Consider the following 24,533-nt stretch of genomic DNA (forward strand, 5'->3'; position numbering starts at 1 on the left):
TCCACCCCCGACCATCGACGTTCCGCGTTTATCGAACCATTGCGCGCGCACGGATAACAGTAACGGGGCGTGCTACGTCTTGGTTGGCCGTAGACGTAGGTGGTGGACGCACGGCCGACCGACGACGACGAGAACGACGGCGGCGACGTCGACGTCGTCGAGGACGAGCCCAGCAGATTGTCAGCGAAACTCGCCGCGCGACGAAGAAGAGAAAGAAGAAAAGTTCCGTCTTCACGCAGTGTGATCAGTCGTTCTCGAGAAAGCGCGCGTGTTGTGTCACAACATTCGCAGAGTAGAGCTGTAGACACGCACATCATTCGAAGGGATCCTAGTGCAGCTTCGAAGGTGATCTCGAAGATCGCAGCGAAACGCGAAATCGAGAGCGTACGAAAAAAAAAAAAAGAAAATTGGGAAGATTGACAGCGAGCAGGAGTTGGTGATATTGATACGACTTTGGAAACGGTGTCGAGTCTCTCCAAAAGGATCCTCTGAACCTCCGTGCTGATCGACGCGCTGGTCCAATTACGTGGGCGAAAGAGTGCGGAAAGAGTGCATCGAGAGTGTTTCGAGAGAGAGTGCAACGTCGAGGGAGAGTGTCACGAGCAGACACGAGGCGCGGAGGGTCAAGAATCAGGGTATCGAATAGGGTGACTTGGTGCGTCGCTCCAGTGTTTTCGTTCACTTGGCTCATCCACCCCTCCGAGAGGCGGAGGGCGGTGAAGCATCGATCGCTCGCCATTTTGCGCGACGGCCGACATCTTTTGCGCGCATCGACGACATCTTGCCGCGTGACATCTTCAGCGATACGAAAGGTACAGCGGCTGCGGAAATATTACATCAAGAGCCAGGATATTTCCGTGCTTGTTCTACAAATACGTCTCGTTCTCCGCTTATCGATTGTCGTCAACGTTCGTCGTATTACTTGCAACGCTCTCCCATCGCGGAGAGGGTGCGTTATCGCGAGAGTAGTTCGATAGGAAGAGTCGAGATTTGGCGGAGAAAGGGGAGGTAAATTGGTACCCAACGTCGCGGGAGGAAGGAAAAGTAGTGTCCTTCAAATCGAAGGCAGAAGTCAGCAGGCTGGGAGGTCGGTTGAGCGAGGTGGTGGGTCCCGTCGTGGAGGAGGCCATCGAGCCAGGGGATGCGACCCCGCTGACGGGACCCTCGAGGGAGTCCTCGGTTCCTCGAGCACCCCCGCCACCGCCGCAGCGTGTCACGACACCGAGTCCGCCGAGACCGCCGCCCGCTACGTCCCAGCATCATCAGAATCCGTGTCAACTGGCCCACAATCCGGGGCATCAAAATCCCGGACATCGCAACCCGGGCCACTCGCCCCACAATCCGGGCAATCCCGGCCACAATCCCGCTAACAACCCCGGTCACCAGACCCACAATCCGGGCAATCCCGGCCACAATCCGGGCAATCCCGGCCACAATCCGGGCAATCCCGGTCACAATCCGGGCAATCCCGGCCACAATCCGGGCAATCCGAACAATCCTAGTCACAACCCGGGCAATCCCGGCCACAATCCGGGCCACAACCCAGGCAATCCCGGCCACAATCCGGGCAACCCGGGACACAATCCAGGCCACAATCCTGGTCAGAATCCCACTGGCCAGCCGACACAGAATCCCGGTCAACCGGTCAGTCCGGGACGAGAGGCCCAGAATCCTCAGCCGGGTCAGAACGTGAATCGTCAGCCGCAGAATCCGACTCAGCCGGCACAGAGCGGAAGAGAACAACCGACAAGTCAACAGCCGCAGCAACAGCCGCAGCAGCAACAGCAGCCACCGCAGCAGCAACAACATCCAGAGCAACGTACCACAAGCATGGGGACCGTATTATCGTTCAGTCCGCGGGACCGTCGCGGGTCCGTTTACCCGCCGGCGGGTCACCCCGCCGATTTTACGCTGAACAACTTCAATTACGAGCAATTGAACAACGCGAAGAATCGCGAGAACAAGAGCAGCGTTGCTACGGTAGCGCCGGCGCCGCCCACGAATCATCCACCAACCAACAACAACTCGTTGCAAAACAATAACATTAATCTGAACAACAACGACAACGCGAGAATCATCTCGGAGAAGAACGCGCTGGAGAAGAATCTCAAGAAGCACTCGCTATTCATAAACGCACTGTCGTGGAAACGGTTCAGCACGACCAACAACAACAAGAAGAAGCTCGACAATAAGAACAAGAACATCGCCTTCAGGCAACCACTCGATAACATACCTATCGTTGATAAGAATAAAAATATACAGACGCCACAGGTGAGTGTTTTTGGCCAAAACAAACTATCTCTTTCTCTTTCTATTATGATGATTTCATAAAGCGTGCGTCATCAAGTTTATATAAAAACTACATAAACTAAATTAAATAAAGACAAGCTTTTCATAATCATTCTTATATATTTTAATACATTGCAAATTAAATTATATATAAATTGAATTAGAGAAGAAATATCTATTTATAAATTAGCGAATTAAATATTGTTTTTAATTTTTTTTTCCGCGAAAAAAATATATTCATTAATAATTGAATTTTTCTATTACGTTTTATCTGTAATTAAAAAAAAAATGCATATATTATTAAAAAACATTTATTATTAAAATCCTTCAAATAATTATTTATTTATTAAAGAGATTTTTTACGTAATAATAATGATAATATCACGTAATAAATTGAAAAGCAAAAGCATTATAAAACACACTGAGAGCTTTTGTTAAGAATAAATGTACAATTATAGTCGCACGTTTCTCTGTTGTATCTAGAGAAGTATCTAGAGACCGTTGAGGGAGATTTATAGTGCGAGGAATAAAATATACACAACGTACTTTGACCTCAGACACGATCGAAAGTGTATCGATCCTTTCGACGTCTTCACTCGCGTGACATGTTGCACAAGTAGTTTCTCTCCTTACAAAGTTTCACCCTCTCACTAACAATTTCTGTTTCTAGAAACAAGGGCATTTCCAAGCATTCAATGTGATATTTAACGTTTTCATATTCAATCGTTGATCAGTCATTGGTTTTCTAAGCTCTTTGTAAATTATAATATTTAATAACGCGCGATTGAATATAAAATAAATTTATAAATTCTTTATCTAATCTATTGATTAACGTTTATTAATTTATTTGATTAATTTCATTAAATCATATTCGTTATTGTTATTTTTGTAATAAAAAATTATCACGTTACATATAAAATGTGTACAGTGTTTGTATTATATAATTAATATTATATAAAATATTATATAATGTTATATAATATTATATAATATTAATATAATAAATTATTAATATTAATATATAAATATTAATTATTAATATATTAAATTATATAATATATGTCTGTCAACCAATTATCGAAACTCGATATGCTACAAATACGAAATAAATTTATATTAATTTCAACAAATTTACAAAGAGCGTTAAACATAAAATATTATTGAAAACTTTTCGCGTAAAAGTGTTGCTTCGTTGATTTATAATATTAAGAAAACTATTTATTAAGGGATGATTTTTACCTGGATTCAATTAGACAAAACCACCGGCGTCAAACAACAATCACACCACGCACAATCCGACGTGTGAGAAATTGGTGCAGAAACCCCTGCCCCCTGGTCCAAGGAAAACCGTCATCCAGGCCTCCACCTCGGAATTGCTCAAGTGCCTCGGCGTCTTCCTGCACAAGAAATGCACCCGCTTAAGAGACTTCCAAGCCGGCGATGCTGTCATGTGGCTTAGGACTGTTGACAGAAATCTCCTGCTTCAAGGCTGGCAGGTGAGTTATAAGTCACTATTTAACGTACTTAATTTGATAGAAGAGTTCCGAGAATTTCGTAGAAAAGAAAATTATTATATTATTATATTATGAGATCATCTCTGATATATATTTATTTAATGAACCAAACATTTCATTTATGAATAATCTTTTATTTGTAAAAAATATTGAGAATATCGTTCAATGAAATTATTAAAAATTTAACTCTAGTATTTAATTCTAGTAATTTTATATATTTCTTGCATTAAAAAAAAAAAAATTTCTCGATAGCCAATATTTTCGTTAACCAGATAGTTAGCATGCTCCGTTATTCGTATATATTCGTGGCTAATATAATTATCACAAGCGCTAGAGATTGACGTTATAATTAATATATTACCTCCGTGGTTTATATATATTTCTACCGTGATAATTGGGTAATTAAGATGCACCAACGGCATGAGGCAATTAACTCTTGTTGATTGCACCTCGACGTTGAACGCCGTAATATGATATCGATGATCATTGATCACACACGAAAAAAAAAAGTTATTAAATTCTTAAACCGATAACACACATTAATAAATATTTGCAATTTGATTGAAAAGAATAATTGGAAACTTGCCGTGATTTTTAAGACTATTGGCAAGGATTAAGTGTCGTCTTATCAACGATAGCACACACATACATACACATACACATCTCTGACGTCAAAATCCAAAAATGACAGATGATTTAAAATGTATGTTACTCCGTCCTCATCTCGATTATGAAAATAATCGAGTATGTAAATCTAGGATATTCTGAAAGGCAGCCGCGGTCCAATTAAAAAATACGAATATTTGTCTTCGATGCGTTAAAAGGTTTCGTTTCCCTTAAGAGACTATCATTACGGATGATGGTCCGCACGCGTCACGACAAGGAAAGGGCTTCTTTCATACGTACGGAATATACATGTGGACAGTGTCCCGCGGGAATACGCATAATAAGAGTCACCTAGGGCATGTTAGTCGTAATATGTCACAGGGGGAATTAGGCCAATTTTTCGCGAGAGATTTTTCCATCTGAATAGACTGTCCATACGTTACGTCCAGTTGACATGCATCTGCATCGTAACAGGAGAGGGTAGTGATATTCAACACTGCATTGTGGCTGAGAAAGCTTTTCTGTATAAAGTTACACGTAAATAATTATACATTTTCATTCACTTGACACATCGCTGACAAGTATAAAATATCCTCTTCCCTTAAAAAAAGAAAAAAATGGAACTTTTACAAAATAATCAATTTCTCCCGAAAATATTTTTCCTTTCTTCTAAAAAATTATAATCGCAATTTTTTTCAGAGAAAAATAAATTATATCAAAATTTCTCTTTTTTTATCTTATTTTTCTTTCTCAATTTTTATTGCAAGTTTTATAGCTTTTAATGAGATTGATCGTTCTTTTTTCCATAAAAAACGAATCAATCGGAAACGTTTACCCGCAGTCTCAGTCGGTGCCAGTTCTCGATTCGATTGTGAATTTAGCGTTTATGCTAATGAGACTACCGTGCGCACGATTGCGCGATCTATGCAAATTGCACGGTCCCTATAAGACTCGCCTTCTCTCCGTGTAGCAACTATCGATCAAACTAAAAATATTTCACTCCGATAGTCAACTGACGTAGATGGCCGCCGACTTAAAAATACTGTCAAACTATTAATAATACAATGCAAAAATCTACGTTGTTGTTTATCCACTTTGTGTCTGTGGCTTTATATGCTTCTTATGTATGATACATTTGTTTTTATCATAAAATGTGATTTTTTCTGACGAATGTTGTAAAGAAAAAATGTAAACATTCTTTTTTACTTAAAAAAAAAATATATATATATATATAAATATTAGTTCTAAAATTATTTTATGAGCCGCAATCGACTTGAGCATCATAAAAAAAGCAAGTGTTCTAAAAATAAAATTTGTTTAAAATTACAAGAACGTTCTGCTAAATGTTTGTCTTTTTTTCAAAAAATATAGAAAGCACAGTCTAAATATTTCTTGGGCATTTTATTATATTTTTTGATGTTTTATTTTTAGGGGAGAATAATTTAATCTTCTTAACAAAATCGTGAAAGAATTGTTTTTTGCGGTTGTTACAAAATAATCGCGATTCAGTCACGCGATGTAATAAAAAAGGCATGTTACAACGAAAATGCCTAAAATGTAATAAATAATGCGTTGGCATCGTCATGCACGAAGAAGTTAATTATCTGCCGAGCATATCTCAGGGGCATTCTTTTACCTATTTTATGACGAAAGCCGCTACTGACCAACGTGTGTATCGTGCAACCTTCAACCGAGCCGCAATGCTCGTTGAAGCCTCATGGAAAATAGTGTGAAGCACGCTTGTAATAATTCCCGTGGGTGGATTTTCCTCGTCACACGAATGACGTTCGAAGCGCCAATCGTTGCGAACAATAGCGTGGTCGATTGACGTTTATGTTTTGAGTCAGATAATCTTTTGGAAGAAGAATTCCCGATAATTTCTCGAGTCACTTGAAATATTCGATTGGTTTAATTTATATTAATTTTCTTAAAATATTTTACGATTCATTTAGTGCGTATTCTTTTCTGTATCTATCTAATACTTGCAATAGGAAATAATACGCTTCTTTGTAAAAAAAAAAAAAAAAAGATCTCTTTTGCAAAATTAATGTAATCTACTTTAGAATACGAGAAACACAAACGTTATTTCAATTTATAATACAGGTCTGTGCTCTAGTTATTTCCGAGAATTTATGGCGCATTTTGTCATTCGCGACAATTTGCGACGTATTATTGCGACACTCGCGTGTTCCAACCCACTTTGCAGAGAGGCGTTGAAGACGTCCATAATAAAGTGCCTTTGCGTAGACAACCCGCCCTAGTAACAACCCTGCGCCCATCGACATCGATTTCTCATGTCGATAAATCCACGCGCGGAATCGCTGAAAAGGCGAGCGAGAGATAAAAGAGGGATGATCTCGCATCCAACCGTCTGAAAGAGCCTCATGTTATCTCCGTATCCGAAGGATGGTCCACTAAAGTGCATCATCCTTCGATCGAGATTGCCTTTCTTGTTCGTCTGATTGTTTCCGATATTTTCCATCGAGACTGTATCTCTCTTTCTTCAGTAATTCGAGCTTTTTTTTGAAAGATGAAATACTTTTTTAATAGAAAGAAGATCGATTCATAAAAAAGATATATTAAAAAGTATATATATTTTTTTTGTTAATATTGTTAGACAAATTATGTGTTGATTTTTTTTTTATTTAGTCAAGTATGATATTAGAAGCATCGATTTTTGTCCGCGGAATATTTTCCGAATACTCGCGTTATATGTAAATATTCTGCATATTGACATAAATGATAAAATCTATATCAGACGGACAGTCATAAATCAAATGTTCGCGTAATAGAGGATTGATAAGACGATTAATTATTTCGACTTAATGATATTTACGAAATGGTTTCAATATTTCGATCTATCTTCCCTAAGGATAATTTCCCCTGCAACTAAATTATTCAAATACACCAAAATCAATAAGAATGAGAAAAGGAGAAGTCATTAGAAGAACTAATCTATCCAATCACTATGAAAAAAAAGGCGTATTTAAATAAATTAACTTCTCAAATTTATTTAAATATATTTATAACAAACTGTATAAAAATATAACTAAAATATAACTAGAAAAGTATTTAATAAAAAATGAATAAATAAAAAAAATCGACTCAATTTTAATGATTAAAAGAAAATAAAAAATTAGGGTAGAAATTTAATAAATCTGACATCTCTCTCTTTTAAATACAAATAGTCTTCTGTAAAAATAGTCGACAGAGAAGTAGTTAATTATTTCGTTTTCTCGGAACGTACGAGCATATATATGTGTAAATTTGTCAAGTATATGTAAAAATCGAACCGTTGGACATTTCTGTGAATACAATGCAACTGTGTGCACAGAGAACTAGAGATAAAAAGTTATATGTTATAGCTATTGATACAGCCAACACGGTATAGCTATTTGCGCGCCCACGTGCATGTGTTTGATCTCCTCCTCGAGTGCATTGTGTGTAAGCAAATACACACACACACACACACACACACACACACACACACACATATATATACACATATATATATACACATGAGAAGCTGTTTTTGCTGTCGATGCATCCCTTGTAGCGATCGCTATCGGAGCACGCTGATTTTCAGCCTCAAATCCCTCATCTACACTTCACCCTTTTGACTACTCCGGTTCCGACCCTAAAATAAGCCTTCGGTCTTGATCCTACTCGGGACGTTGACCTATGTTTATTTAAATGGACGCATCTCTCTCTACTCTTTGCGATAAAAATTATATTACTCGAGAGCGCAAAATTATTATTCATTTTTTTTACGCGGTGACACATATTTTACTTTCGATGAAAACATTTTTATATTACTTTAAAATTATATGCAATTTTATCCAAAGCTTATCAATACAGATATATGACATTAATCTGTAAAACTAAGATCTCTATGTCAATTAAAACATGAGTTGTTAAAAAAAAAAAGAAAAAAAATGACAAATAATTTTTTTTTTTTAAATTAATAAATTTTCTATAAAAAACACTATTAATATGCATTACTGAATAGAAAGCTAAATTTGATAAACTTCATCTTACGCTGTGGCAAATCCGCGACACTAACGAGGATTCGATTGACAAGAAAAATGAAAAAGATGTGCAGCAATGTGCATTAAGGGAGAAAACCGCACAAGGGACGAAGGGTCGTGCGAGTGTTACGCAGAAGAGACGGCAACGTCGCAAAAAGCACCCTATAGGAACGTGCGGAAAAATGCGAGGGTTTGTAGGAGGGACGTTCACCCCTCGATCTTAATTATAACAGGGAGACGTTTTCTCCTCCCGGATATTAGTAGCTCCTGGCCAAGGCTTTTTCTATTTTCGCCTAAATCTACGATTATGTGAAAAAAATATAGAGGTACTTAAATTAGTTGGAAAAATAAAAAAAAGATACGAATCAAAGCAGCAAATACTATCAAGTTTAGAAAATCTTGTGAGTATTTTAAGAGAACACACAATATAGAGTAGCATTCTTATAATTTTCCATTAATTTTAGATCCTAAAATGAAATAATAAACCTTCAACTTTTGCTCATTTTTGTTTAATTTGACTGCACTAATTGATTGACAAGATTAATTATGCATAATTCAATACTAACGATTAAGCTTGACTTAAATAGGGTAATTAAGCACACTGAATAATTTTCTCTAAAGCACATTCTAATATATATCCTTCTCTTCTCACAACTATTCATAAATTTTCATCCAATTCCACGTAATTATAGAAGATCGAATAATGGATTAAGTAGAAAAATCGCGCATATACATATATGAAGAAAATATTTAAATATCCTAAATGCGCGATAAAATATTCTATTTTTGCGCAAATATTTATCATGCATGAAGCGTGGCAAATGTTGTCGCTCGCGTTTCGAGATGTCGAAGCACATCAACAGCTGCATGGATCGATCCTGCGCGTGCTTAAATCTAATTTCTCAAGTATGACGTGCGCACAGTTGATCCCGAGGATGTATATTCCGAGCGTGCGTCTGGAAACCGCACGTGTAAAAGACGACGACGAATTCGTGACCGTGCATGCAAAGAGAAATCGAATTTGCTCTGACGAAAGCAGAGAAATGAACATTATTGCTTTTACAATAAAAAAAATTTTTCTGAAAAAACGGACACGGCATATATAACGATCACAGTTTCACTATCTTTATGATTTACATTTTTTTTTTTGTAATTTTCTAATATTATCGTTAAAAGTATTCTTTCTTGTTTCTGATTTAAAGTTTATTTGATATTTATAATCGAACGATATTTATTTGACTTAATTCGTTATCACGGTACCATGTCACCGAAAAAAACTTCAAGCAATTTTTCATTAAAATTGGAAGAATACTTATGAATGTAGACGTGATCTATATAAGTGATCCTAAATAAACATCATTAGCTTCGTGACACACCCTATCGTTATCGACAGATCTTGGGTGATCAGATCCAATAATCTGAAAATAGAATTAAACATAGGATTGACACGAATGCTAAATGATTTCTTTTAGTTTGCAATAATTAATCTCAGAATTTTTTTCTATATCGATCCTAATTAAATGACTTTGTTTTTTACGCGTTTTTTTTAAAGCATTGAGTAATTATTAATTAATTTTATAAAATATTTATAAAGAAAGAAGCAGTTGTTTTTACAATATATTTTAATTATGATAATATATATATATATATTATTCTTTTTTTTCAAATATTTAATGTTAAAAAGAAAAATTTAATTTTTATTTGAAATATATTTTACTTAAGAATAATAATATCTCTGTCTTCTCTGATCTAAACAATTATTAAGACATTTAATTGGGAAAATTTTATAAGCATAAAATTTGTTTAAACATGAATTTCACTCTTTTTTTTCTTTTTAATAAGTAAAATATATCGATTTTCTAGATTTTCTGTCTGTTGCGTTTAATATTTTGACTAATTCCATCTGTCAACAAAACAAAAATGAAGAAATGTCAACAAAGCAACCATAAATAGTTGTAGACAATTCTATTCGCCAATCGGTTTCGTCTGGACGTTAAACAAGATCAAATCAGACCGCGATATTGAAATCCAGTTAAAAAGAAACCATATAACTGCGACTCAAAATTCCGTTCTTGTCACGTTTACCTCGCACTGCACGTATATCTATCACATGATATCTAATCTTAATTAGCTATCTTCGAAGATGATTGGGAGATAAACGCCCAACACTATTTAAACGTGCAACTGCGAGAGATCAGTTTGATCTTCGTGTGCCACTGCATTTCATAGAATTCCCCAAAAGAGGATATTTTATCGATTTGCAGATCTTTTCTCTCTCTCTCTCTCACGTATGTCCCATTAATTTGAATAATTTAATTACGCGGGGCAACTCAAGAGCGCATGATTCACGCGGATTTGGTTCCTCGCGAAGTTTCTCATCAGGGACATCTCCCTGAGCCGGTTAAACGTCAGATTGTAATTGCGGCTGTAAGGGCGTTTCGCTCCGAGTACGCCACTAATTGGTCCAAATTGGCACACTCTCGCCTATATTCGTAGAATCATTATCCGCGGTCTTGGAAATTTAATTAAAAGATATAGGTCCATACACAAGCAAGAGTAGGACAGATCACTCACTCTCGGGGGGATATCGACCGACTTAGAGATTGTCTATACGTTCACGTATATATATATATATATACATATATTATTTCTAATATAATGTAGTTTTTCTTTTCACATATAAAATAAAAAATAATAATTTTAATTATATTAAGAAAATAATATTAATAAAATTATTTGTTAAAATAAATAGTTAAATAAATAATAAAATTAGATGTTACTTGATTGATCGAAATGGCTAACATAAATATTGAAGAAATGAAATATCTGGGCCAAACTAATATATATATATATATATATATATATATATATATTTTTTAATAAAATGCAAGTGTAATCCGATATAATTTTGCGTTTATTATGTTCACTCACGCGATACGCTAAGTATCTATAGAGGCTTTACTTCATTAGGTTGTAGACATAAAAACATATCTTTGTCGACAGACGCTATCTATGAATAATTTTTCTCGATAATGTCACGCAATTCTGACTGTATAGTTTTATTTGCTCGGTTCCATTGATAGTTCGTCGACCATTTTAACTTGGGAAGAATCTGAAAAAAGCATGGCCTTTCTAAAATATTTTTTCTACAGATTTTCACACTCGCAACAGCTTCCACATATTATATAATGGTTAATCGTAAGCCGAAAGAATTATTTCTAATCAATCGATGCAATAATAATAAATCCTATGGATCATTTGTTATCAAACGAACAAAGGATCTCATAATTTAAAATTATTTTAATGCATTATTTATCTTACACTTTTTTTTTTTAATTACTTAAATTTATCTCTCTAGAAATAATTCAGAAAAATTTTTTAAAAAATTTAATTAAAAGATTAAAAATTAAAAATTAAAAAATTAAAAAATTAAAAATTAAAAAACTCGATGAAATGGCCAACTCTTAGGAACATAAAGAGCGACAATGAAGCCTCGCAGTTATCGGATTGTATTCGCAATTTCTGGAATCTTCGTGAAAAGAGATCTCGAAAGAATCTCATGCTGAGGCAGCGTTTCACGCGAGGCCGCGCACAGCATCCCTTTTTCTTTCCGCTGCATTGTGCAACGTATGCTGCTCCGATTATTCCTCGGACGAGGAGGGCGCATCATCGGCAGTGTCGACGGCCCTGTCGCAGCGCACAATGAAAGAGATAAAGAGAGAGAGAGAGAGAGAGTCCGGGGATGTGCATTCTGGCGTGTGAGCAAATTGCAAGCGTGAGTGCGCGCGGCGTAATGTGCATTAAGTGACCAGGCTAACGAGGAACGGCCGGCCGTGCATAGGGCAATAAAAAACAGCAACGGGTTGTGTGCCGATCTCGTCGCGAGAGGCACGGGGGTAAGCAAACCCCGTATCGGGGGCATCGATCCTCCCCGGGTCACCAGCGTGCGGCCTCGACGCGCCTGATGCAGCCACATGTGCATCAAGTCGCGAATCGATGAGCGATACTCCTTACATCGCGAGGATCAGCTCATGACGCGCGTATCCCCTTTCTTTTTCTCCCTCTTCCCCGCAAATCAAGCGTTCGTTATTCCCTATCTAATGCGTGATTGACCAATTGTGTTAACGATCAAATCGATCCCCAACTCTTCATAATGTCTCATTATCTCTCTGTGCTTACGAAGCGAATATTATTTACTTACTCACTCTGTGACACTATAGTTAGTTATTTGCGCACATTACATTTGAAAATTAGGTCAAACTGATGCACTATCAGGCTAATGCACATTAGTATTAGGCTCATTTATAATACACGATACAATTTACTTGAAAAAAGTAAATCTATTGCTTAAACTCATTAAATTGTGAAACTTCTTAATATGGATAAAATTAATGAATTTATTTTATATTATTTGATTATTGATTAGAAAACTATTGGTTTTATTAGTCAATTTTTTAATTAATTAAATATAATAAAACCAGAGATGATCTTTCACAACACTTATGCATTTTCTTGATAATACATAAAAGATGTGTATTCTTCTCTCTCGAATGGACTTATTCACTCGACAAGACACGTCATAAATTTTTCAAGACATGTGATGAGTTTTCCTTGATATACTAGCGATATTAAAAATAACAGTGTTGCGCTTTCGTATACACGACATATGAAAATTTATAAAATTGCTATGTGCAATATAAATTAATATTGCAATTGTTCGCTAGGATAGATTTACCTGACTGCACACTTTTTTTATATATTTCATGGCTAACGGAGATCTTATCAAGTAATATAAATAAACTCCTATTTATACGACATATTCTCCTTATATGTGTATCCGCACTAATTAACATCTGTGTGACTATAATTGTATTCAAAGCGCCTTGCGTCCAATATGCCTATATGTATTTATATTAGCACACACGTACGTGTTTATATGTGACGTTATACTTTAACATACACATATATGACAAATAGTATGCAATTAGTAACAAGAATATAATTAAAAACGTGAATTGACATATGTCAATGAAAATAATAATAGAAAATAAAAACATGATAAAGATTCTACATAAATAATAAGAGTTGAATTCAATTTATGTGCATCTCTTAGAAATTATATTAATTTTAATAATAAATTTTAAAATACAAAATACTTGAGCAAATATTCAATAGACATCTGATAGAATAATGCCTCTTTATTTTTGAACTAAAAATTGTTATGAATTTTGTATACATTGTTAGTATTTCATTTATAGAAAGAAAAACATTTATAGATACATTCAATAAATCATAACCTTTTATTATTATTATTATATTTATAAATATGTGACGAGTTATTTCGATGAAAGATAGGTTGACAATTTAATAGAAGAAAAATCAATATAATATAAAATTAAATAAAATAAAAATAAATAAAAATATAAATAATAAAATAAAATAAATTAATATAAAATTATGAACAAGAGTGTTATGTGTTTTAGTTAATCTATTAATAATTATATAAGACTTATATAAGATTGAAACCTGTGCTATCTCGGATAAAAGCAATAAAAATGTCTTAATTGCACGCTTATTTTTTGTTTGGCAGGATGTGCCCTTTATAAACCCTGCCAATGTAGTGTTCGTATACATGTTGGTGAAAGAGCTCGTCGACGGAGAGGAGGCATCCGAGAAGGAACTCCAAGCGACGGTGTTGACGTGTCTTTATCTGAGCTACAGTTACATGGGCAACGAGATCAGTTATCCGCTAAAACCATTCCTCGTCGAGGATAGCAAAGATAAATTCTGGGACCGATGTCTCTTAATCGTCAACCGACTTAGCTCCGAAATGCTGCGAATTAACAGCGAGCCCGGATTCTTCACAGAGATCTTCAGCGAACTGAAGGTACGTTTTATCGCTAAATTTTTATTGATAAAATTGAGATACTCTTCATGTATATCAAGTATAAGATAGTATATCAGAATAAATCATCGATGATTTGAAAATCACATATATATCTTATTATTCAATTTATTAATTTATTGTGGTGGATGTATAATACTAAAAAATCTTTATTTAAAAAAAATTAACATTAATTAAATTACTAATTTATATTCTATATATAATATATATAATAAGTCATTTATACCTTAGAATAATTAAGATAGATATTCTTTTTTATTAATTTATGTTTCATTGGTATAAATAATTTACAAATTATCAAGCTAATTAAATAATTAAAATAAATTTGTAAAATAAAGATTTTTTTGCCAAATATATTAAAGAATATTTTTTCAATATTAATAAAATTTGAAATAAATAAATGTATATACACATTTATAAATACAAAATCTATCCTTCGAGGAATTAATTGCAGTGAAATAAGAGTTCATGAATTTCAATAATTAATTGGTGTATTCGAATAGGCCTGCGGTTCCAGCGAACGCGGAAGTCTGACTGGCAGCGGCCTCGAACGAAGCCTCGTCGTCTCCGGAGTCGCGGTACCCACCAAGGCAGCTTGACGGAGCTACACACACCTGCTGGTCCGCATCGCCAGGCACGGCTGCGACGTCACGACGCTCTGACGATGGCCGTCGCGACGACGTGGAGCCGCTCTCGCAGCTTGACCCCACGGCATCGACCTCGACTTCGACCCCGTTGGCCCGCCAGCAGCAGCAGCAGCCGCGTACTAGCCGCGACGACGACTTGTTCTGTCCGTCGTGCGGCCGACGACGCCGCGAGGAGATCTCATGGATGATCGAGGATCTGGACGCCATCGAACCGGCGCCGTTGGAGTCGCAGAGGACACCGACGAGGCTCTGCAGCTGCGAGGGGGTCGACGTTGTCAGTCGTCAAGAGCGCGGTCAGCTATGGAAATTTCGCAGCACCGAGGTGAGATGGGGCACCAGCAGCTTCCTGTCGCCCGACGACGCGATCCTGGATCTGAGGAGGCGCACCAGCGAGACCACGGAGTTCCGCTGGGAGCTTCACACCTCCAGCACCGATCTGGATCTCGCCAGAAAGACGAAGTGCAGCTGCCACAGCCTGACCCCGGAGACGAAGAAGCCGGAGGGAACGCAACGCGGCGATCTCAGAAAGCACCACAGCGCGGAAACGGACAAGTGGTCGGACAGACCGGAGAACCTGCTGATGCCGATACACGACCTAAGGAAGCACAGTAGCGATGACACGAGATTCGCGAGAGACGCAAAGTGGTTGCAAGTGCCGGACGTGATGCCCAATCCGAAGCCCAAGTGCACTTGTCCCAAGGTGAAGACTCCGCCACCGCCGACACCTATGGAACAGAAGGTGCCGGTGGTAGAGCCGGAGAAACCGGTGCAGAAGGAAGAGAAAAGACTGTACTATTCGAAATCTCTGACGCCCGATGAGTCAGCTATACCGTGGGAAAAACCGGAGATCAAAAGGCAAGTTAGCGAGGATCCGAGAGCCGTCAGGAAGGAAAAGTCGAGAGAGCGACCGAAGCTGGAGCGCTCCGCTCAGGTGAGAAGCGAGAGTTCCAGAAGATGGGGCTTCAAAGACAAGGAAAAGGATAAGGAAAAGGAGAAGGTCGTCAGCCCAGCGGAGAGCAAGAAACCGTTACGAGCAAGATGGGCGATGAAACCGCACGTCTCCCTGCCCGCCGAGACAAAAAAGTCATCGAAGTGGTACAGGAGTCAAGACGAGACGAAGAGCAAGAGTCTACGTGAACGGCCCAAATACAGCATACGCAGGAGCATGTCACCGGAACCGGATCCGCGACAGATGACCAGGCTGGAGAACAGGATCGTTCGGCGTTTGATCTCACCGGAAATCAGCATTACGAGCACCAAGTGGGCGCCCTACGAGGATTCGTCGCCGTTACCGACCATCGGGATAAAGAAGCGCGAGCAAAAGCACATCAGCGAGATCAAGTGGACGCCGTATGACGAGTCGCCGAGCGACATCCCGGTCGAGATGATTGACGACAAGAAATGGTCACCTTTCCAGAACGTCACTCCCACACATTGTCCGCCGCCGGTGGCGGCTACTCCCGCCAAGAGCGACGACGAGGACTTCCGATGGCGGATTCTTAATCAGGTCGCGCCGTTTCCGCTCTACCAGGGCGGCTGGAAGGACGAGTCGCCGGAGAAGACGCCGCCGAAGAGGATCGCCACGCCAGAAGAGATAATGGGGACACCGGTCTGGTCGCCGATGGTCCCTACCACGCCAACCGGCAAGCGGAAGAGCATCGCGCAGCCCCAGGATCAATCGCCGGAGTACTCACCGACGGCGCGCAGACCCAGCAAGCCCCGGCTCACCCGCAAAGGTGCATTCAGAGCGAAAACGTCGATTCCCACTACCAATCCGCTGGAAGACAGACTGCCCCAGGCCGGGCCACCGCCGAAGATTACGCCGCCACCGACGGTGGTGGTGCGCGCCGCTAGCGAAGACTCTAAACGGCAGAGGCCCCTGCTAACCAGGTCCAAAGCCTTGCTGGAGGTGCCGCACATAGACGCGACGAAGAGATCGCTGAGCGAGGAGGGACCGCGAATACGTCCCCGCGAGCGCCCTAAAGTACCCACAAGAACTCGCAGCGAGGAGGTATCCAAGTACGACGATCCCTGGTTCAGATCCGAGTCGCCCGAGATGCGCGAGTACGTCACGACGGTGTGACGATAGCTTCCAGGAACCATCGCCGACGGCATTGGTCTCCATATTTTGTAACCGACGCGCTTAACTAAAGGCAGCTCAGCATCGTGCGAGATCGCACGTGTAAAACGAAGATCGTGTTGTACAGCTTATATACGCGAGAGGAATTATTATTTTCTAATACATCCATACTATTATCGTGGTTTTATAAAGTTACCAAATAAAAAAAATAAAATCGAACTGATATAGAGCAAGACGACGACCGTTGAAAGAGAAGCTATTCGAAGAAAGAGGCGTCCGAAGGAGTACGCTTGACTGTTCCCTCGCAAGGGCCTCACGAAGAGTACCACATCTTCGAAACCACCTAAAAGACGAGACGGCGGGCCGGGGAACGAAAAAATAAACAAGGATCTGGAAACGACGAAGGGCAAGAAGAGATAAGAGCTTCTAATACACGATCGTCCGCGCGATGGACGCTGTGAAAACTTCGTTGGCCTACACGAAGACTACGATGGAAAATATCGAAGGGAGAGGAAGCTGGAAAAAATCATACTGACGAATCGACGATCATTTCCATGAGAGAAAGAGAGAGGAGCTAGAGGAACCGGACGGGAGTCGAGGGGTCAAGGGACTGACTATTATTTAAATAGCGTAATATATACATGTGAGTTTTCTCGTCGCGCTCGTTGAGGAGAAGGCATTCATTCCTCCTCTCGTGTGCGATGAGCCTGAATGTTTCTCAGCTCAAGACGACATGCAAACGATCGCGCTCGCGACCGGGGGACGTCGCGAACTTTAAGGCGGAACGAAGGGGGGAGGGGGGGGGGGAAAGAAAAATTTGCGTCGCCCGGTGTGCGAGACGACAGTTCAATTGTAGCGCGTTGATTGATAGCCTCTAACGTAATTAGTAATATAATATTAACGATTAAAGTATCGACTAGTAGGAATAATAACGATGACGTGAGTCTGTAGCGCGATTAAAAGAGAGAGAAAGAGATGCGTCCGCGATTGGAGCGAGAGAGATCCGCTCGATCTCTCGCGGATGGATCGCGCGCTCGAGATGCTAAGTATAAATTGATGTATGTACATGCCGCGTACATATATACGTTAATTAAATGTAAAACATTTGTAACGTTCGCGAGTCGATGCGGCTATATGCAAGAGAGGGGGAGAAGAGAAGGAAAAATCGCAAGGATGATGCGCGTTTCGAGGGCGCATCGTCGCGATGTGAAAAGCGATCGAAATTGCCTCGTTCCAGGGGCAAATCTTGATTCTCGAGCTTGATTCTCTTGGATCCGCTCTCGATCGAGAGTGCCACGATGCTCGGTACGAAGTCATCGACTCTCTTTGTTATCTTCGTTCTCACCTTCCTTGCGTTCTCTTTATATACGTGATATCAGCGAGATCGTCGAACGCGACTGATCGATCGATTTCGTTCGTACGGACGACAATCCCGTGCCCGTGAATCGTGATTAGAGGAAAAAAATTGGGAGCGCGTACATAAAGAAAATATGTATGCGCCCCGTGTGTGCCGGTGCGTGCAATATTAATTAAGGACAGGTCGGTGGACAGCCCGCGTACGAATAAATAGGGGTACTTAAGGTGGGGTAGAAAGCTATATAGATTTTAGGTATGTCCGTGGGGACGGCTTGCGAGTCACTCAATCATTTCTCCCATTTTTTTTTCTTTTTCTTTCCTTTTTTTTTTTATCGACTCGCCACGTCGCCGCTCGCGCGAAGATGTGTTCGTCGCCCCCTCTTGGACTGGGGGAGAGGGAGGTGGGCGAAAGGGGGATGTCCCGCACGAATCTACCCCTCGTGATCTTTTCTATATCGCGTATCTCAAGAACGACGAGAACTCGACTCGTGATTACTGCATACGGGGTGTTCTTTCGCTTAGCATCCCTTATTAAGGCATTCGAGCGACGACGCTCATCAGTTGGCTTCTCGTCGGCGGATACATACAATCTCATGTCGTCCGAACTTAGATCGCCCTTAGAATATAAATAGGACATAATTTTATTATTTTTTTTTATTTTTTTTTTTTTAGGATAACACCGTAATTAGTGCTACGGGATAAATCGCTCATCCGATAAATTCATGCGCGGAATTTCGTACTTCACTCATTTTCTCTCTCTCTCTCTCCCTCTCTCTCTCTGTCTCTCTCTGAGAGCTCCCTTTCGTTTCCTTCTACCTTCATTGATCTCTATAATCGAGCCACCGATCGATGAACGATTAGTGATATTACGACTAGCGATAGAAGTTAACTTGAGTATCCGTAGCGAAGTATATCCGAAGAGAGGCCGTTTACGTCGTTCGTTTATGTCTGCATTCCGTTCGGATTCCTTGTGAGCGTCACGAGATCGAGCGCGATCGTCCGCGAACGTGCGTTTTTCTTAAATGTAAAGGAGAAGAAGAGAGGGAAAAAAAAATCTCTCTCTCGAGCGGAGATAGCAGGAACAAAGTGTCAAAAGAAAATTCAAAGATCGCGCGGCTCGTTTTGACGAGACGGGGTAACGCCACCCTCTTTAGACGACGGGGCTTAAGACTGATCCGCCCTCGCGATTTATCCGGACGCGGAAAACTTCGTGGAAAAACGCACATGGGAGTTGTCAAGCGGGAAGGGGAAACGCGGTGCATTCGAGCGAACGCGCGGGCTCGTCCCGCAAAGGGATGAGCGGGAATTATATTACACACACACACACACACATACAAACGTACATGCATTATGCGCTACATAGCCATTCGTTTCTCCACGAAAATTACATATACATATATAAATATATATATATATATATACATAAAAATATAGTTTTCTCCCTCGTAGTGCGTACACATAGCGGTTTATTACGAGCGCGCGCGTACCACTGTATGATATTATATATAGCGTAAGAAAAAAAAAAAACGCGCGCGCGAGATACTGTATCGAGGATAGGGGACAAGCGATGCTCACGAGAGATTCGCCGCGTTTCATTCAGGGGCTCCGGATGATTTTTGGGCGTCGCCCGGATGAAGAGTGATAACGTGTGACTGACTCTCGTACGCGCGTTCGTTCGAATAGTATAATATAAAGCGAGAGATGACTCTATATAGGGTTTCACGTTTCGTGGACGCTACTACAGTATAAGAACAAATTGTGTATCCGTGCTGCCATTAGCGTTAAAGCGGGAAACGGAAGTGTGCAGTGAGGTATGAGGACAAGCCAAAGTATATAGTTAAAATACACACACGAATTTATGTCTACGAAGAGACGACACACATATATACGTATAGAGAGAAAGGAAGAGAGAGAGAGAGAAAATGTGTGTGTGTGTGTGTGTAAGAAAAAACACGAGAAAGAGAGAGGGAGAGAATGGTTTACACACAAGCGCACGCATATACCTTACGCTTAGTTGCGTAAATCCGTGTATACATAAAGAAAATGGGGCGAGTGAGAGAGAGAGAGAGAGAGAAAAGATTTTACAAATGTCTTTTTCTTATTTCGACAGAGTAAGCAATAGAGAGGGGGATGATAAAGGATTCGATTAATTAAATTGCGATTTTTGTATTCGCACAATCACACGATATTTTCTATCGAGAGCTATTTTTCAAACAATCTTCTCTGATACGGAATTAAATGAAAGAATCGTCATTGACGAATAGATTTTACTGTCGAGACGAATTAAGGAATTAAATTAACGGACAACAAAATCACATTCGCTCGTTTTATATTTTCCTCGAGCTTATATACGGAGTTTCGCGATTAAGTATCAATGCACACATCAATCGAATAAGTATTCTGGATCCAGGAGTGAATTCCGTTTCCGCGACAAGTGAGTAAATAAGTTTAGGGACCTTCGTGTTGAGTAATTAGCAATCCCTCATCCTGTGTATATCGTATTAATCAAGAGCCATTCATCACGGACGTTCATCATGAGCAGTACGTGCGTATTTTAGCGGTATAAAAGACACACACACACACACACACACACGCATACACACACACAAAAGGAAACCTATTAAGACGAATTATCTATATGAGCGAATCTTGGTTCATTATAGAGTATGCAGTATGTATATTGTATTTCGAAATATAATGTGATCGAATCTGTTGTCTGAGTTTGTCCGAAGTTTGTTGTTACGTTTTTGCGCGCTTTTATTATTATTATTATTAGCGACTAACTCTCCACTTTCTTCTCGAACGCGAACGACATTATTATTATTATTATTATTATCATTATTATATTTATTACGATTATATATATTGTAAGTATACGCTATATATATATATACATATATATATATATATATATATATATATATATATATATATATAATTAATACGCTACTCAATATTACACATACATTGTGATAACGTGAGACTCGTTTCTAGTTCGACTCTTCTAGTCACGTTAATTATTCTAATCGATACTCAGTCCGATACCTCTCCCCGTTCCCCCACCCCGCCGCCTCCCCGCCTCCCTCCTACCCCTCTGTCGCCGACTGTAATGATCTGTCAAAAAAAAAAAAAAGAAAAAAAGAAAAAAACGATTACGACGCGTTGCGGGATACATAGATCTCGCGTATACATAGAAAAAAAAAGGTGCATCCCTTCTGTGCAACAAATAACAGTATACAATCCGTAAATATGAGGTCAATGTTGATTTGTTTAAATAAATGTAAGTTTGAAAACCCACCGTAGTAATTTCATTCGCGCGCGTGCGCGCGCTCGCATAATTCGCGTAGACGGAAATTATGCGAAGAATATAGATATATAGGGTGTTTCTAAATAAGTGCGAAAAATTTTAGATGATTCTTTGTTGAAAATTAAAGGGGATATAGGAGTACATGTTTATATGAGAAATCACCCTTAATTTTCGCCAAAGAAACATCTAAAATTTTTCGCAATTATTTAGAAATATTTTGCATACATATTGTAGGATTCCGCCACATTCGTATATACAAGGTGTTTCAGGACAGGTCAATGAAACTTCAGAGTCTTATAGAAAATTGAATTTGGAATAAAAAAGTTTCCTAAATATAGATCCGAAAATGCTTCGTTAAAAAAGTTATATCTAATGAACTTCGAAAAATCACGTTTTTTTGATGATTTAAAAAAATAATTTCAAAATCTTTTATTCATTTGAAAAAAGTAACAAAATAAATCTGGTAGATAATTAAATAATAAACTAAATTACATCAAGTTCATTTAATTTTGATAAGGCGAAAAGAAAATAAGCTTAATTAAAACACAGAAAAAAAGACAGAAAAAATTTGATAATTTTGATGGCCATTTTTGGTTATCTTTGTGTAAACTCTACTTTCATAGTGCAAACATTGCAAATGCATAACATAAAAATGTTCTTATTAAATTTTGTAAATTTTATAACACTATTTACTTACAAAGAGTTTATTAGCTATAACTTTTTAACAAAGCGTTTCTGGATCTATATTTATAGAAACTTTTTTGTTTCAAATTCAATTTCCTGAAGTTTCATCGACCTGACTTGGCACACCTTGTATATAATATACACAATATATAACATATATAATATCTTTTTTTTATCTCTTTCAAGATTCAAGCGATGCAATATACAATCATGTTGCTTTTTCGAAAATATATTTCATATTCACGCAACGAACACAGTGTGAGAAAGAGAGTTCTAGCTTCCTCTTCTTTTTTATTGTCAAATCATTGATTAAATTAGAGATTTGTCTATATTTAATAAATACAAACTTATCGCTAATACTTACCATCTTCGTCGAGCATCTAGGTATCTGTCTCTGGCCGCTATCATCATCATTAATGAGAATTTTCTCGCGAGCACGTGGTTTTATCACATTCTACTAGTCGCTGAACGAATGAAGAATTAAAAGATTGAAGACACATTTCTTTTGCTATTGGTTGTAGAGTGCAAACAGTAATGCCAAATTTGGGATGCGCATCACGCCACCATGTGGAGAAGGTATACAACAAAATCAAAAATCGTGTATGTATATGTCTCACGTGATTTTTTGTTGTTGTGTTATCTCCTCTATCAAGATTGATATATTGCGTATTTTGAATCTATCATTACCCGTTGCACTTGTGACCGATCGCGAAAAAATCATCTTCTTCATTATCACCTTCAATCGTTCATCTGACAGATGAAGTCTTTTCGAAAAAATTATTTGCCATCGATAAAGATGATATTCCGTTGTATTCCGATTTACAGTAACTGACGTGACGGTGCGATGAATACACGTGCGATGTGTCAAAATGGCCGATCTCAACAAGGAGTTGAACGAGTATCTCCTGAACAATAAAAATGAAAAGCAATATAAAATCGCCATTCCTTCGGTAGCGTTGCCGAAAACGAACTTTCGCGGATGGTTCGGCAGGAATGTTGAAGAAACGAAGGAGGATGCAGGATGGATTCAAAGGTCGCAGAGAGAATGTTGTCCTGCCATGGTAGTGCATTTTCTCATAACCTCGACGGATAATAGCATTAATGTCGATTAACGTTAATTCTGAAAAGAATTCTTAAATTATATAAATGCATAATAAACGAAATGATTTAATTATCCGAGATTTGTGTGCGAAATATTACAATTTTTTATTTCCTATTTTTTAAAGTATGTGACAAAGAAAGAGGAATTCTATCATTTTTATTTATAATATATTTATAATATTATATTATAATATAATTATAATATATTATAATATATTATTTACAATATAGTTAAATAATTGACTTACTCTGTGTCATCACTTTTGGATTAATTAAGATTAATATAAATGACAATGAATATGTCCTTGCACGAAATACATCATGACATTTATATCTTGACAGACGAGGATGCAGAGGCTAATATCCTTTGCTGTATGTTTCCTTCTGGGTCTATTATGCTTCTGCCTATCAACAATTTATATTCCTGTATTGTTACTTAAAGCAAGAAAATTTGCTCTGCTTTATTCCTTAGGAAGTCTCTTCTTTCTTATGAGGTATGTGTATACAACATACACAATGTATATGTGCAAAAGTATGGTATACATATGTGAGAAGGATATTTCTAACGAAAGATCTCTTGCAGTTTCTGTTTTCTATGGGGATCAAGCTATATCAAATCACTATTCACAGCTGAGAAGCAATGTTTTACAGCATCGTACTTTGCAACATTAACAGGCACACTTTACTTTGCTCTGCATTTACAATCAACTCCTTTGACCATATTGAGTGCTGTTCTCCAGTTAATAGCAATGATATCTTTTCTAATAAGTCATATACCAGGAGGTGCAACTGGTCTCATGTTCTTTACAAGGATGTTTAGATCATCAGTGAAATCAAGTTTACCTGTATGATAACATTATTTGCTCATAGGTTACACTTTCTTTTATAATAAAAATAATAAAAATTAATCCCCATCTTTTGCAAAGTTTCTTAAAATATCACAACAGATATATATTGAGAGGAATAAGAATAATAATAAAAATGTCTCTATATATTTGTTACCATTAAAATTAATA

At 38.4% G+C, this 24,533-nt stretch overlaps 3 protein-coding genes and 1 long non-coding RNA gene across 4 annotated transcripts; 3 read left to right on the forward strand and 1 right to left on the reverse strand.

The window, feature by feature from the left end:
* The first annotated feature begins 1,576 nt into the window (after positions 1 to 1,576).
* LOC126855395 (cyclin-dependent kinase 5 activator 1) lies at positions 1,577 to 14,983 on the forward strand. Its single transcript, XM_050603014.1, has 4 exons — positions 1,577 to 2,271; positions 3,543 to 3,785; positions 14,028 to 14,324; positions 14,846 to 14,983. Exons 1-4 carry the CDS (start codon positions 1,831 to 1,833, stop codon positions 14,939 to 14,941), a joined length of 1,077 nt encoding a protein of 358 aa, XP_050458971.1. The 5' UTR covers positions 1,577 to 1,830; the 3' UTR covers positions 14,942 to 14,983.
* LOC126855405 (uncharacterized) lies at positions 2,750 to 22,928 on the reverse strand. Its single transcript, XR_007688228.1, has 3 exons — positions 22,781 to 22,928; positions 3,529 to 3,686; positions 2,750 to 2,955 (listed from the first exon to the last, which is right to left on the reverse strand). It is a non-coding gene; the product is annotated as an uncharacterized LOC126855405 (long non-coding RNA).
* On the forward strand, positions 15,162 to 21,145 carry LOC126855385 (muscle M-line assembly protein unc-89-like). The gene has a single exon (XM_050602993.1). It carries the CDS (start codon positions 15,174 to 15,176, stop codon positions 17,070 to 17,072), a length of 1,899 nt encoding a protein of 632 aa, XP_050458950.1. The 5' UTR covers positions 15,162 to 15,173; the 3' UTR covers positions 17,073 to 21,145.
* A 331-nt stretch (positions 22,929 to 23,259) lies between the features above and the next one.
* Positions 23,260 to 24,425, forward strand: LOC126855403 (vesicle transport protein SFT2C). Its single transcript, XM_050603023.1, has 3 exons — positions 23,260 to 23,477; positions 23,860 to 24,011; positions 24,101 to 24,425. The coding sequence occupies exons 1-3, from the start codon at positions 23,286 to 23,288 to the stop codon at positions 24,366 to 24,368; spliced, it is 612 nt and encodes a 203-aa protein (XP_050458980.1). The 5' UTR covers positions 23,260 to 23,285; the 3' UTR covers positions 24,369 to 24,425.
* Positions 24,426 to 24,533: the final 108 nt, after the last annotated feature.

The sequence above is a fragment of the Cataglyphis hispanica genome, chromosome 16, assembly GCF_021464435.1.
Source record: "Cataglyphis hispanica isolate Lineage 1 chromosome 16, ULB_Chis1_1.0, whole genome shotgun sequence".
Classification (NCBI taxonomy): domain Eukaryota; kingdom Metazoa; phylum Arthropoda; class Insecta; order Hymenoptera; family Formicidae; genus Cataglyphis; species Cataglyphis hispanica.

Coding starts and splice junctions, on each gene's coding strand:
- LOC126855403 (XM_050603023.1), top strand. CDS start 23,286: ATGGCCGATCTCAACAAGGAGTTGAACGAGTATCTCCTGAACAATAAA. Junction 23,478..23,859: donor GAGAATGTTGTCCTGCCATG/GTAGTGCATTTT, acceptor ATATCTTGACAG/ACGAGGATGCAGAGGCTAAT. Junction 24,012..24,100: donor AGTCTCTTCTTTCTTATGAG/GTATGTGTATAC, acceptor GATCTCTTGCAG/TTTCTGTTTTCTATGGGGAT.
- LOC126855395 (XM_050603014.1), top strand. CDS start 1,831: ATGGGGACCGTATTATCGTTCAGTCCGCGGGACCGTCGCGGGTCCGTT. Junction 3,786..14,027: donor TCCTGCTTCAAGGCTGGCAG/GTGAGTTATAAG, acceptor TTTGTTTGGCAG/GATGTGCCCTTTATAAACCC. Junction 14,325..14,845: donor AGATCTTCAGCGAACTGAAG/GTACGTTTTATC, acceptor GTATTCGAATAG/GCCTGCGGTTCCAGCGAACG.
- LOC126855385 (XM_050602993.1), top strand. CDS start 15,174: ATGATCGAGGATCTGGACGCCATCGAACCGGCGCCGTTGGAGTCGCAG.